Source organism: Ceratotherium simum, chromosome 19, assembly GCF_057802395.1.
Source record: "Ceratotherium simum simum isolate JZ-2026a chromosome 19, ASM5780239v1, whole genome shotgun sequence".
Lineage (NCBI taxonomy): Eukaryota > Metazoa > Chordata > Mammalia > Perissodactyla > Rhinocerotidae > Ceratotherium > Ceratotherium simum.
Window position 1 is genome coordinate 1146992 of NC_141918.1, and position 14830 is coordinate 1161821.

The following is a 14830-nucleotide window of genomic DNA, read 5'->3' on the forward strand; positions in this document are numbered from 1 at the left end:
TGGGTCCGGATTGCTTGGGTTTGAAACCCAACTCTACCATGGGCAAATTATTTAATCTCTATGCTTTAGTTTTCTTGTCTTTAAAATGGGATAATAATAGTACCTATCTCATAGGATGCTATAAAAATGAAATAAATGAGTTAATATATTTTTTGATGTTTTCTTTCTTCCCGGTTTTATTGATGTGTGATTGACAAATAAAAATCGCATATGTTTAAGGCGTCCAATGCAACGTTTTGATATACATATACTTTGTGAAATGATTACCAACAATCAAACTAATTAATATATCCATCACCTTGAATACTCACGTAGTTACCTTTTTTTTTATGTGTGGTGAGAACACTTGAGATCCACTCTCCTAGCAAATTTCAAGTATTCAACACATTATTTACTATAGTCACTATGCTGTGCATTCAGTCTCCAGAACTGGTTCACCTTATAACTAAAAGTTTGTACCCATTGACCAGCATCTCTTCATTTCTCCCACCCCTCAGCCCCTAGTAACCACCATTCTACTCTCTGTTGCTATGAGTTCAACTTTTCTTAGATTCCACATATGAGTGAGATCAAGCAGTATTTGCCTTTCTGTGTCTGGCTTACTTCTCTTAGCATAATGTCCTCCTGGTTCATCCATGTTGTTGCAAATGGCAGGATTTCTTTCTTTTTTTTAAGGCTGAATAGTGTTGCATTGTATATATATATACTACGTATTCTTTATCTGTTTATTTGCTGATACTCAGGTTTTCCATATCTTGGCTGCTATGAGTAACACTGCAGTAAACATAAGAGTGCAGATATCTCTTCAAAATAGTGATTTTGTTTCCTTTGGATATACACCAGGAAGTGGGATTGCCAGATCATATGGTAGTTTTATTTTGTAATTTTTTGAGGAAACTCCATACTGTTTTCCATTAATGGCTGTACCAATTTACATTCCCATCAACAGTGCAGAAGTGTTTCCTGGTCTCCACATTCTTGCCAACACTTGTTATCTTTTGTCTTTTTGATAATAGCCATTCTAATAGATATGAAATGATATCTCACTGTGGTTTTGATTTGCATTTCCACGATGATTAGTGATACTGAGCATCTTTTCATATACCTGTTGGCCAATTGTATGTCTTCTTTGGAAAAATGTCTATTCGAATTCTCTCATCTTTTAGTTGGATTTTGTTTTTGCTATTGAGTTGTATGAGTTCTTATATGTTTTGAACATTAAACCCATATCAGATATATAGTTTGCAAATATGCTCTAATCCTTAGGTTGCCTTTGCATTTTTCTGATTGTTTCCTTTGCGGTGCAGAAGCTTTTTGGTTTGATGTATTCCCACTTATTTATATTTGTTTTTGTTGCCTTTGCTTTTGGTGTCAAATTCAAAAAACCATTGCCAAGACCAATGTCAAGGAGCTCTTCTCCTATAATTTCCTCTAGGAGTTTTAGAGTTTCAGGTCTTACATTCAAATTTTTAATCCATTTGAAGTTGATCTTTGTGTAAAATAGGTGTCCAATTTCATTCTTCTGCATGTAGATATCCAGTTTTCCCAACACCGTTTATTGAAGAGACTATCCTTTCCCCATAGTGTATTCTTGATGGTGCCTTTTCAAACATTAGTTGACTGTATATGTGTGGGTTTATTTCTGGGCTACCTATTCTGTTTCATGAGACTATGTGTCTGTTTTTATGCCAGTATCATACTGTTTTTCTTATTATAGCTTTGTAATGTAATATGCAATTAGGAACTGTGATGTCTCCATCTTTGTTCTTGCAAGATTGCTTTGGTTATAGGGGTCTTTTGTGGTTCTGTACAAATTTTAGGATTGTTTTTTCTATTTGTGTGAAAACTGCCATTGGAATTTTGATAGGGATTGCATTGAATCTGTAGATGGCTTTGAGTAGTATGGACTTTTTATTCTTCCAATAAGTTAATTCTCCAAACCATGAACATGAGATATCTTTCTATTTATTTGTGTCTTCTTCCCTTTCTTCCATCAACATTTTATATTTTTCAGTATACAAGTATTTCACCTCTTTGATTAAATTTATTCTTAAGTATTGTTTTTGATGTTATTGTAAGTGGGATTGTTTATTAGCTGTCCTTTTGTACAGTTAGTTGTTAGTGTATAGAAATGCAACTGAATTTTGTACATTGATTTTGTATCCCGTGACTTAATTGAATTCATTTATTTATTCATAACAGTTTTTTGGTGAAGTCTTTAGGGTTCTCTCTATATAAGATTATGTCATCTGCAAACTAAGAAAATTTTACTTTTTCCTTTCCAATTTAGATGACTTTTATTTCTTTTTATTGCCTAATTGTCGTGGCTAGGACTTCCAGTATTATGTTGAATAGAAGTAGTGAGATTGGGCACTTTGTCTTGTTCCTGATCTTAGAGAAAAGATTTCACCTTTTTACTGTTTAGTATGATAAGAGCTGTGGGCTTGCTATATGTGGCCTTTACTATGTTGAGATATGTTCTTTCTATATGCAATTTCTTAAGAGTTTATATCATGAAAGGATGTTGAATTTTGTCAAATGTTTTTTCTGTGTCTATTTGGATGATCATATGATTTTATCCTTCATTCTTGTTAATGAGGTGTATCACATTTATTAATTTGTGGATGTTGAACCATTCTTGCATCTCAAGGATGAATCCCACTTGATAATGGTGTATGATCCTTTTAATATGCTGTTGTATTTCTTTTGCTAAAGTTTGTTGAGGATTTTTGCAACTATTTTCATCAGGGATATTGGCTTGTAATTTTCTTTTCTTATAGTGTCCTTGTCTGGCTCTGGTATCAGGGTAATGCTGGCCTTGCAAAATGAGTTTGAAGTGCTCCCTCCTCTTCAATTTTTTGGAAGAATTTGAGAAGGATTGGTATTAATTATTTTTTAAATGTTTGGTAGAATTCACCAGTGAAACCATCTGGTCATGGGCTAGTAATTGCTTCTATCTCTTTACTCATTATTGGTCTGTTCAGATTTTCTGTTGCTTCATGATTCAGTCTTGGTAGGTTGTATGTTTCCAGGAATTTATCCATTTCTTCTAGGTTGTCTTATTTGTTTGTTCATAGTAATATGACCCTTTGTATTTCTGTGGTGTCGCTTAAGTGTCTCCTCTTTGATTTCTGATTCTATTTATTTGAATCTTCTTTTTTTTCTTAGTTTAGCTAAGGGTTTGTCAATTTTGTTTATATTTTCAGAAAAAAACACTCAGTTTTACTGATCTTTTCTATTGCTCTTCTAAAATCTATTTCATTTATTTTTGCTGTGACCTTTCGTATTTTCTTCCTTTTGCTAACTTTGGACTTAATCTTTTCTTCCTTTTCTAGTTGCGTTAGGTGTAAAGTTAGATTGTTTATTAGAGATCTTTCTTTTTTATTAATATGGGCATTTATTACCGTGAACTTTCCTCTTAGAACTGTCTTTGTTGTATCCTATATGTTTTTCAATGATATATTTCCATTTTTATTTCCTTCAAGATTTTTTTTTTTTGTTCTTTTTTGATTTCTTTTTGGACTCTAATTGGTTGTTAAGGAGCATGTTGTTTAATTTACATATTTGTGAATTTTCCAATTTTATTCCTGTTTTTGATTTCTATTTCATACCCTTATGTTCAGAAAAGATACTTAAGGGGCTGGCCCCATGGCCTAGTGGTTAAGTTTGGTGCACTCTGCTTTGGCAGCCTGGGCATGGACCTACAGCACTCATCGGCGGCCATGCTCTGGTGGCTACCCACATACAAAGTAGAGGAAGATTGACACAGATGTTAGCTCAGGGTGAAGCTTCCTAAAGTGAAAAAGGAAGATTGACAACGGATGTTAGCTCAGGACAAACCTTCCTCTACAATAACAACAACAACAACAGAAAAGATACTTGATATGATGTGAATCTTCGAAATCTGTTAAGACTTGTTTTGTGACCTGATATATAATCTATCCTGGTGAATTTTCTATGTGCTTGAGAAGAATGTGTATCTGCTGTTGTTTGGCAGATTGTTCTGTGTATACCTATTAGGTCCATTTGATCTAAGGTGCAGTTCAAGTCCTACACTTCCTTATTGATTTTCTGTCTGGATGATTTATCCATTATTGAAAGGGAAATATTATATCCTCCATTATTATTATATTGTTGTCTATTTCCCTCTTCAGATCTGTTAATATTTACTTTATATATTTAGGTGATCCAATGTTTGGTGCATAGATATCTACAATTGTTATATTCTCTTGATGAATTGACCCCTTTATCAAAATACAGAGACCTTCTTTGTTTCTTTTTGCCATTTTGGCTTAAATTTTATTTTGTCTGATATAAGTATAGCTACCCTGCTCTCCTTCTGTTTCCATTTGTATGGAATTTCTTTTTTCATTTCTTCACTTTCAGCCAATGTTTCTCCTTAAAACTGAAGTGAGTCTCTTGTAAAGAACATATAGTTGTGCCACCGTTTTCTTTTTAAATCATTCAGCCACTCTCTGTCTTTTGATTGGAGAATTGGATCCATTTGCATTTAAATTAATTATTGATAAAGACTTACTCATGCAATGTTGTTAATTGTTTTCTGTTTTGTAGTTGCTTTCTTCCTCTCTTTCTATCTTCCTTTGTAAACTATTGATTATTTGTAGTGGCATGCTTTGATTCCTTTCTCTTTATGTTTTGTGTATCTACTATAGATTTTTGCTTTGTGGTTACCATGAGGCTTACAAGAAACATGTTATAGATATAAGTCTATTTTAAGCTGATAACTTTGATAGCATACAAAAACTTTACTTTCTTCTCCCACATTTTATGTTTTTGATGTCACACTTTACATATTTTTATATTGTGTATCAATTAACAAATAATTATAGCTATAATTATTTTTAATACTTTAGTCTCTTAACATTTATACTAGAATTATAAGTGATTTATGTACCACCATTAGAGTATTCTGATTTTGTCTATATACTTACCTTTATCAGTGAGTTTTATACTTTCCTGTTTTCACATTACTTTCACATTACTTATGTTAGCTTCCTTTCATTTTAGCTTGAAGAACTCCCTTTAGCATTTCTTGTAATGCATGTTTAGGGGTGATGTACTCCCTCATATTTTGTTAGTATGGGAAAGACTTTCTCTCTCCTCATTTCTGAAGAACAGCTTTGCTGATTAAAGTATTCTTGGCTGCTAGTTTTTATCTTTTAGTACTTTGAATATATCATCCCATTCTCTCCCAGATTGCAAGGTTTCTGCTGATAATTCTGCTGATAGCCTTATGGGGATTCCCTTGTGTGTGAAAAGTCTCGTCACCTGCTGCTTTTAAAATTCTCTCTTTGTCTTGATTTTTGACAATTTGATTATAATGTATTTCAGTGAAATCTTCTTTGAATTGAACTTGTTTGGGGAGCTTTAAACTTCAGGTTCCTGAATCTTCCATATCTCTCCCCAGATTTGGGAAGTTTTCAGACATTATTTCTTGAAATAAGCTTTTTGTTCCTTTCTCTCTCTCTGCATCTTTCTGTGACTCCCATGATGTGCATTTTAGTCTTATTTATGATGTCCCCATAGATCATGTAGGCTTTCTTCATTTCTTTCATTCTTTTTTTTTTCCTCCTTTGACTGGATAATTTCAAATGACTTCTCTTCAAGTTCACAGGTTCTTTCTTCTCTTTGATCAAGTTACTGTTGACAATCTTTATTGTATTTTTCACTTTATTCATCATATTCTTCAGTTCCAGAATTTTTCTTTGGATCTTTTGTTATTATTTCTGTCTCTCCGTTGAACTTATTATTTTGTTCATGTACTATTTTTCCAGTTTCTTTGAGTTGTCTATATATGTTCTCTGGTAGATCACTGAGCTTCTTAATACAATTATTTTGAGTTCTTTTTCAGGTAATTCTTGGCAATTTCTTTGACTTCTGTTACTGGAAAATTATTGTTTCCTTTGGTGGTGTCATGTTTCCCTGATTTTTTTGTGCGTTTCTTGAAGTCTTATGCTGCTGTCTTTGCATTTGAAGAAGCACTCACATCCTCCAGTCTTTACTGTAACTTCAGGAGAGACATACCTTCACCAGTTAGCCTGCTAGGGACTCTTAGGCTCTCTCAGACCTTTTGTAGGGGTGCACCCATTCCTCACCTCTTGTGGGGTGGGGGAATTCTTAAGATTGTATGCCTTCTTTCAATCCTGCAATGCCAGGCTGGGTGGTGAGAGCCATCCCATTTGTTTTCCCTTGGGTGGTGCCCTAAAATGCTCAAGTTTGTGTGCTTTCTCCCAATCCTCCAGAATACGGCTGGCTTTCTGTGCTTGCTTTGCAAGCTGTCTGTAAAGGCTTTCACTGGACATCATGCAGGGGCATGCATGGGGAGCTGGCCACAGGATGTGTGAGGCACACACAGCATAGGGTTGTCTGTGGACCAATTGAGGGGATCTGCAGGCAAGGTGTTCCCAGAGGCTCATGGGTGGGCTTCCTTATAAATTCTGTGAAGCAGTTAGTAAGATCCACAGTTATTTGATGGTTTTGAACCTTTTTGCTATGCTTCCAGCTTCTCCCAACCCCTCACCCATGCCTATCACCTCAGTATTGTAGGTGGGGCATGAAAGAAGTGGGCCTCTTGGGCAGTGTCCCGTATGGCTGGAGAAGGTGGGTTCTCATACACTATGCTTTCATTTTCACCTAAGGGAGAAACTGCAGGCAGAGTGGTCTCTCTTGGCACTGAGCTGTGCTACCTTGGAGAATGGATGATGCAGATAAGTAAAACTGTTCTTCTTACCCTCCTCAATGTGTCTATTCACAATTTTTTTTGCTTCAAAAGTGTACTGGCACTTCTCTGCTGGACTCCCAGACTCCCATAAAAGTATTCTCATCCATGGGTGATTGTCAAGATCGATGTTCTGTGGGGGAAATGATGATTAAAAAAACTCCTATGCTGCCGTCTTACTCTAAATTAATAGTTTTTAGTATTTAAAACAGTACGTAAGTTTAGTATTAATAAAATTGTTAATAATTAATTTAATTAATCAAAAATTAAGTTAATAAAAATCAGATATAAATAATATTGATTCCAATCTTCTATCTATGATTACATGAAGGTTCTCTTTTATTATTATAACAAAGATGAAAGTTTTATATCTTTATTATATTTTTATGTATTTTATATTAAAAATGATTGAGGAAGCCATAAAATTGTATGTTGTAATCTGGGTTCCTCATTCATTCATTCATTAACTCCATAAATTTGTATTAAGTGCATACTATTTAAAAGTTAGTTTTCTTGATCTCAAAATCATCAAGACTTGACTGATGTAAACAATTTTTAATCAATTGGTTCAGAACTTAATGAAATGAATTTCTCTTCTGAATTATTTTTATACAATCTGATTTAATATTTTAATCTTTTTTTAGGTAAGTTATGTTTCTCTAAGTATGTTGTTTCCACATTTACTAATCAGAGAAAACTACTGATTTTTAAGAAATAGGATTGAAAAATATGAAGCAGAAAGATAATGAGTTATAATTTAATTAAGAATATGTATGTTTGTTAAATAATAACTTGAGACAAAAAACACATTTTTGGTCAGAAGCTCAACTTTAAAGTGTGCTTGGAGTCACAAAATTCATCCATCCATGTGGAAATCATTTAAAAATTGTGCATCCAGTTTTAGCCAATCATTTATTGAAATCTCTTTTAAGAGCAGCACTAAAAAATAGTTTTAAGATGAAGTTCAAGTAATAAACTAAACATAAAACAAAATTCATATTACTTTTAAATTAATTTTAGTCTTTTATTAGATTCTAAATTTGAATATAAAAATTTACATATATATGCTCTAATTTGATATTCAATGCTAAATGCTTTTATTCAACTAATAATTAAATATGGGCCACACAGCTATAAAAGCAAAGAACACATAAGTATTGTCCCTTAAAATTCCTATTTTTATTTTTGGAGCTTGACTAAGATCTTATTTCCACATTGCCTAGAATAGTCAGTTTGTTCACATTATTTATTATGACTACTCTCTATTTTTTATTTCCTGTTAATATCTTTCATCTTTTTTGTTAAATAAAGGTTTTCCTTTCTGAACACACATCTACCCCCTCACCCATAAGTAACCATTCACCCTACTTTTTAGAATATTTGGTAAAACAGTTACTGTTTACATAACTTTGGGGTTCTGCCTTTGTTGGTGGATATAAAAGTGATTTGTGGGTGTTTTGTGCGGTTTTGACTTTTGTGCATATCTTTCTTGTTAACTCTTTGCCTTTCATGACCAGATCTCTAGAGTTCTATGTTAACTCTGCATTTTTACATCTGCATTTTCATCAATCTCTCTTTGTCAAGTGTAATAATGATTAGCATTCCTTGAAATAGTCTTGCAGTGTTACTTGACTGTTTCAGGTATGAATGCCCCACGTCCAAATGTGTTATTCGGCTGTAAGAAGGCAGAAGTTATACTCTGAGAATAGTCTATGCTGGTCAATTTTGTAGAATGAATGAACTACACTCAGAGTTTTTCGAATAGCAGATGAAAGATAAGAGCATGGCTTTTTGGGGCCAACATATTTCTATTTACCTAACAAACTGTTGAATAATGTTTACTGTATTTACTATGTACTGACTATGTGCTTTATACATGTTAACTCATTTGATTTTTTTTTTGTGAGGAGATCAGCCCTGTGCTGTATCTCTAAAAATGTATTTTTAACACCTCTATATCTTTCATTTATCCAGGGTCTGGGAGAGCTTGCTGATTTGCATAATGGGTTGTCAGTCAAGGTTGATTAGGGCAAGGATGAGAACAACCTAATCTGAAAACTTAAAGTAAAAGTACTGGTGGGTCAACAAGAAAGCCAAAAGTGGCCCAGCGAAGAGAGACTCGGCATGCCCAGAGGGCACAGCCCTAGGTGACGATTAAATCAGTCATGCACAGCACTTCTGCCCCTCACCTCTCCTTTCTCAGATTCCAGCCCTGTAAAGATCTCAAATGGCAGTTGGAGATTCGGGAAATTGCTGAAAGAGAAAACTCTACACCATGGCTCTCTTTCCTAATAGTGTTCAAAGGGGAAGGCAGCCAGAAACGGCATAGGGAGACAATTTAAATGAACGTTAGAATTCTGATATTATGTGAGAATGGACTTTTTATTACCTTGAAAAAAGAGACTCGTAGTGACCAGGAAAGCTATAATACTGCCCCAAATTTTATCTAAAGATAAGAGTAAATCTTGGAGAAGATTTGCAAGGACAGTGGTAGGAAATAACAAAATCGCTTTCTTCTTTTGTACGCTACTGTATCCAACTCATACAATAAACTAGTAGCTTACAACTGAATTAATTATATCCTTATTTAATTTACAATTTCTTTGTAGTCAGAGAGTAAGGTAAATATTACTTTTTACAAGCTTTGAGGTGTTATAAGCAAGGAAGACTTAATGCTCGGAGCAAAATTCATGCCAGGTACAGGGAATTAGCCCTAGTTCTGAGAGTTGACATCTTTCTTTGGTACCAGGGGTTGAAACTTATTCCCATGTATACTATGTCGATATCAAATATATTCATGATGTGTTCATGTTATTAGTGAGTAGACTTAATGGAAATCCAGCTTTTCCTGGGTTAATACAAAAGCCACGTTAAGAAGTTGTTGCAATAATTCAGGAATAAGAGATAAGTACCCAAGCAAAGGTGTAATTAATGAAAAAAGAAAGGAAGAAATATATCCGAGAGATATTTTGCAGGAAAAACTACAATACTCAGTTACCAATTGATAAAGAGATTAAGGAGAAGAAATAGTCCAAAATGACTTCAAAATTTCAAGATTTCGTGGTCAAGTGTGTAGCAAGAAGGCTTGTTTTAGCCTATAAATTCATGTACAGGAAAAATAATAATTTTGTTTCTACAACAGCTTAATTTATATTTCCTGACCATATTATGCTCTGGAGTGCTTTGCAATGCCAAGGGTTTGGGGGTCGAGTGTTATGTGAGTAGGGGCCTCATTCTTGGTCGTCACCTATTGGTGTCAGCATCGGCAAAGGCAACTACATTTCCCTGTGATCTTCTCCCAATCACTGCTATTCCCTTTTCTTTCTGTGTGAAAGACCACCAGGACTAATAGGGTGCACTGCTCTGTTCACACTGTTCTTGGTAACATAAGAAATTAAACTTTTCTGCCTCCCTGTAGCTCAGTAGAATGCACAGTGATGACAAGACTCTATAATCATAAGGGTCCCTACAAGAAACAAATGACACACTGAAATTAATGGATTTCAAGGAGAGTTTATTTAGACAAGAATTCATTACAAAATTGTGGTGAATGTAAAGAGACCACAAGGGATAGTGCAGGTACACAGAGCTAGCAGCAGACCCTAAAAGGGAGGGGATGAAGCTGCTACCAGAACCTGGGAGAAACGAAGGGTGACTTGGAAGGAGGAATGATCATTCAAGGAATGCAGCCAACTAAGGTAACTCTTCAGGAAGGGCTTTAAGAGAATAAATATCCTTATTTCACTTGTTTCCTTCATTTTCTTCTGCAGTCCTTGATGGCCAAACCCCGCTGGAAGCCAGCAGGAAAAGAACAGGACAGAGAAGGGAGAAGAGAGAATCTGGAGGGGCAAATGGACAGTATCTGCATGAGATATCAGATATGTCTGCGAAGATATCACTTTTGGTAATTTTTTCTCTATTGATTTAATACTATGCTGAGTACAAGGTTTGTCTGTTTTATCATACTTGCCATTTGCTAGGCTTTATTGGAGACAAGAGCCCTTTCCTATTAGATTCTTCAAAACTATCTGAGGTTCCTTGTCTGGGCTTGGTATGTCAAGGGTGGTTCATTTCTTCTTAGGGACAAACGAATATCTAAACTACTTTCACTCTGCTTTTTTTTTTTTTTTTTTTGTGAAGAAGATCAGCCCTGAGCTAACATCCATGCTAATCCTCCTCTTTTTGTTGAGGAAGACCGGCTCTAAACTAACATCTATTGCCAATCCTCCTCCTTTTTTTTTCCCCAAAGCCCCAGTAGATAGTTGTGTGTCATAGTTGCGCATCCTCCTAGTTGCTGTATGTGGGACATGGCCTCAGCATGGCCGGGCAAGCGGTGCGTTGGTGCATGGCCCCGAAATCTGAACCTGGGCCGCCAGTAGCGGAGCATGGGCACTTAACTGCTAAGCCACAGAGCCAGCCCCCACTCTGCTCTTTTAACTTTCTTCACTCCCTCTACTTATAAGCTTTTATTTCTGACCAGTTCTTATTACTACCATCTGATGATTATTAAAAAGTAAGCAAGCATCAATTAGCTCCAGATGCACACATTACAATTACACCAGAGAAACATGACAGGGTTAGACAAAACAAACCCAGGATGGTAACAGAGGTGGGGGATCTGAATTGAGGCTACATGGAAAGCAGGGCCTCAAGTCAAAACATCTGAGTACAAAGCCATTGTACTTGGATCTGGCGTTTAAATAATTTTGTTGCTTCAGAGATGCACAGACCTATACCCTGGGCTATGTGCACTGGATCTGTACTGAATTTTAGCAAATACGTTACTTTTCATACTTACTCCCTACCACTCCTTTTCCCCACAAAGACCTCTTATTTGGGTGGTCATCAAAACCACATGTTCTCTGTGTTTAGGACCCAGAGGATTCTCTCATATACCTTTTAGTACTTCAATGTCCAATAGTAAAAATTAGCAGAAAACTCTAGCAATCAACAACAGCAACAACAACAGCAGAGAGGAGTGACCACTGAGAATTAAAACCCATCAGGGATGAAGGTGTATATTATTCTACTGGGTAAAGAATTGAGTCTAGGTGGTTTCCTTCCTGAGAACAAGAGAAACATTGAATGGGTAGTAGAAGAAAGAAATGATAAAATACCAACTACAGCTTTGCTCTGTTGCACACTAGTGGCAATGATTGTGCCTCAGTGCACACTAGTGAAACGTTGATTAAAAGTGGTGTTACCAAGAATTCTTGTCTCTCTTCTCTCTTTTCTAATCTCAGGGGGAAAGCTTTCAATATTTCACCATTAAATATGTTTGCTATAGGTTGTTTTTAAGAAAGTCTTGATCAGATTGAGGAAGGTCTCTTCTATTCCTAGTTTGCTAAGAGTTTTTGAGATAAATGGGTATTAAATTTTGTCAAATATTTTTATTCTGTAAATACTGAGATGATCATATATCTTTTCTTTTTTTTGATGTTTATGTGGTGAATTACATTTTTTGTTTTTTTTAGTGTTAATCCAATCTTACATTCCTGGGCTTATTCCTCATGGTTGGGTTATGTTCTTTTTATATATCACTGCTTTCAATTTGCTAATATTTTGTTCAGCATTTTAGTATTTTTGTTCACATGAGCGATGAGTCTGCAAGTCCTTTCTAATAATCTCCTTTTCAAGTTTGTGTATCATGAAAAAGTTTGGGAAGTGTTTGTATCTTTTCCTGTTCTCTGGAAGAGATTGTGCAAGATCGATGTTATGTTTTTCTTAAATGAAAGAATTACACGGAAGAATTCACCAGTGACGCTATCTGGGTCTAAGACTTCCTTTGTCTTAGACAAAAGGGACTTAAGTACAGATTCTATTTCTTTAACTGATGTCAGGATATTTAAATTTTTTATTTCTTCTTGTTTTGGTAATTTGTATTTTTCAAGGATTTTGTCTGTTTTATCTATGTTTTCTATTGGCCTAAAGGTGTTTATAATATATTCTGATTGTCTTCTTAAATGACTTTCTGAATGAAGAATTTTGTGTTACACAAGAAGACCCAGATGAATTATTAAGTACTGCATTTCCTTTTATTTGTATAAATTAAAACAAATCTTAGTGTCCAAAAAAAAAATGTTTTTTATGTGTAGATATGTGCCCTTTTACAGTTCTGATGATTTCTATCTTTCTCTTTTTCCTGATCAGTCTTGTTAGGGATTTTTCAACATTATTAGTCTTTTGAAAGAACCAACTCTGATTGTTGATTTTTCTCTGTTTATACATTGATTTCTGCTGTTATATTTATTACTTCTTTTTTATACTCTCTTTGAGTTTGGTTTTCTATTCTTTTTCTAGGTGCCTGAGTTGCATGCCTAGAGGATTGATGTTCAACTCTAAAGCATTACCTTTTCTTTTAAGCACTACTTTAGATACATTACACCATTTTCAATATGTCCTAACTTCATTATAATTCAACTCCAATTAAATTTTAAATTTTGCTTACATATATTCATTTATATCTGGACCATTTACAATAGTATTTCTTAAATATACAAATATTTGGCAATTTTCCAGTTATCTTTTTGTCTTTTTTATTTCTAGCTTAATTCCATTGTGCTCAGAGAACATATTAGGGATGATTTCAATCTTTAAAATTTGTCAAGACTTTGTTGAATCCTCATTAACAGCATTAATTTTGGTTAATGACTCATGTGTCTTAAATTGGGTCATTGTTAGATGCAATGTTATATATATGCTAATTAGATGAAATATATGAATTGTGTTTTTAGATTTATATCCCTACTGCTTTTTGGTCTGCTTGTTTCATAATCTGTTAAGAAAAGTATAAAATGTCTCATATGATTTTGGATATGTCTGTTGTTGTTCTCATTCTGTCAATTTTTTCCTTTGTATACTTTCAAGCTAGTATATTTTCGAGAGCACACATAGATTTAGAACTGTTTTATCTTCCTGGTGGATTAACCACATCATGTTGGTTGTGTTATAACGAAATGTCTATCCTTACCTCTAATAATGCTTTATTACTTAAAATATTCATTGTCTGATAAGATAGCTATACCAACTTTCTTTTGGTTGGCTTATGCATACTATGTATTTTTCCATTCTTTGACAGTCATGCATGGCTTAATGATGGGGATACATTCTGAGAAATGCATCATTAGGCAATGTCATCGTTGTGCAAGCATCATAGAGTGTACTTACACAAACCTAGGTGATATAGCCTGCTATGTACTTAGGCTCTACAGCACTGATCTTACGAGACCTCCACCATATTTGTGGGCTGTCACTGATAGAAACATTGTTATAGGGCACATGACTATACTTTAAAAGTTTCTGTCTTTATACTAAAGATTTGTCTCTTGTATGCAGCATATAGTTTTTTCTTAATCTAGTCTGAAAACACTAATATTTTAAGTTCAGCATTTAGTCCCTTTATATTTAATATAATTATTGATACAGCTGGGTATCTATCTACTGTCGTATTATGTGTTTTCTATTTGACCCACTTGTTTTATGTTCTGTTTTCTCTGCTTTGTTTCCTTCTTTTGGATTAATGAAATACATTTTATTTTTTCATTTTTCTACTTAATTTATTAGTGACACTTTTAGAAAACTAGTCTTTCCTTTAGTTGTTACTAAATTATACAACATCCATCCTTGCCCTATAACAAATTACCATTTCTACTTTTATAATAGTGCTAAAACTCTAGAACACTTTAACTACATTTACTAGTATTCTGTTTTTGCATTATTGGCATATGTTTTATTTCTACATATGTTTTAAACTACATTAGACATTATATTATATTTTCTTAATCAAATCTGTTTATATTTACCCACACGTTTATGCCTTCAACTTCTCTTCATTTCTTCTTACATTTCTATGGTTCCATGTACAATGATGTTATTTCTGCCTGAAGAACTTCCGTTATTGCATGTCTGATGGAGACAAGTTCTATCAGTTTTGTTTGTCTGAAAACATCTTTAATTTGTCTTCATTTCTCAAGGATACTTTTACTGGGAATAGAATTCAAGGTGTCAGTTATTTTCTTTCAGTAACTAAAGATGTAATTTCATTGTTTTCTGGCTTTCATTCTTTCTGTTAAGAAATCATTTTAATGTCAT

At 34.2% G+C, this 14830-nt stretch overlaps 1 protein-coding gene across 13 annotated transcripts in view; it reads left to right on the forward strand.

Moving 5' to 3' along the window:
• Nucleotides 1–14830, forward strand: part of LOC147914484 (uncharacterized) — a 107968-nt gene that overhangs the window by 36562 nt on the left and 56576 nt on the right. For 11 of the 13 annotated variants that reach the window (XR_015555207.1, XR_015555208.1, XR_015555206.1 and 8 more), the window contains one exon: nucleotides 10510–10643. Coding sequence is in view for 4 of the 13 variants with exons in the window: in XM_087443780.1 (XP_087299906.1) it covers nucleotides 10510–10643 (134 nt within the window). In the remaining 9 variants the exon portion in view is untranslated. Of the gene's footprint in view, nucleotides 1–7775; nucleotides 8887–10509; nucleotides 10644–13039; nucleotides 13253–14830 lie in introns of those variants that run through there. The other 2 variants (XR_015555210.1, XR_015555211.1) reach the window with 2 other exon arrangements.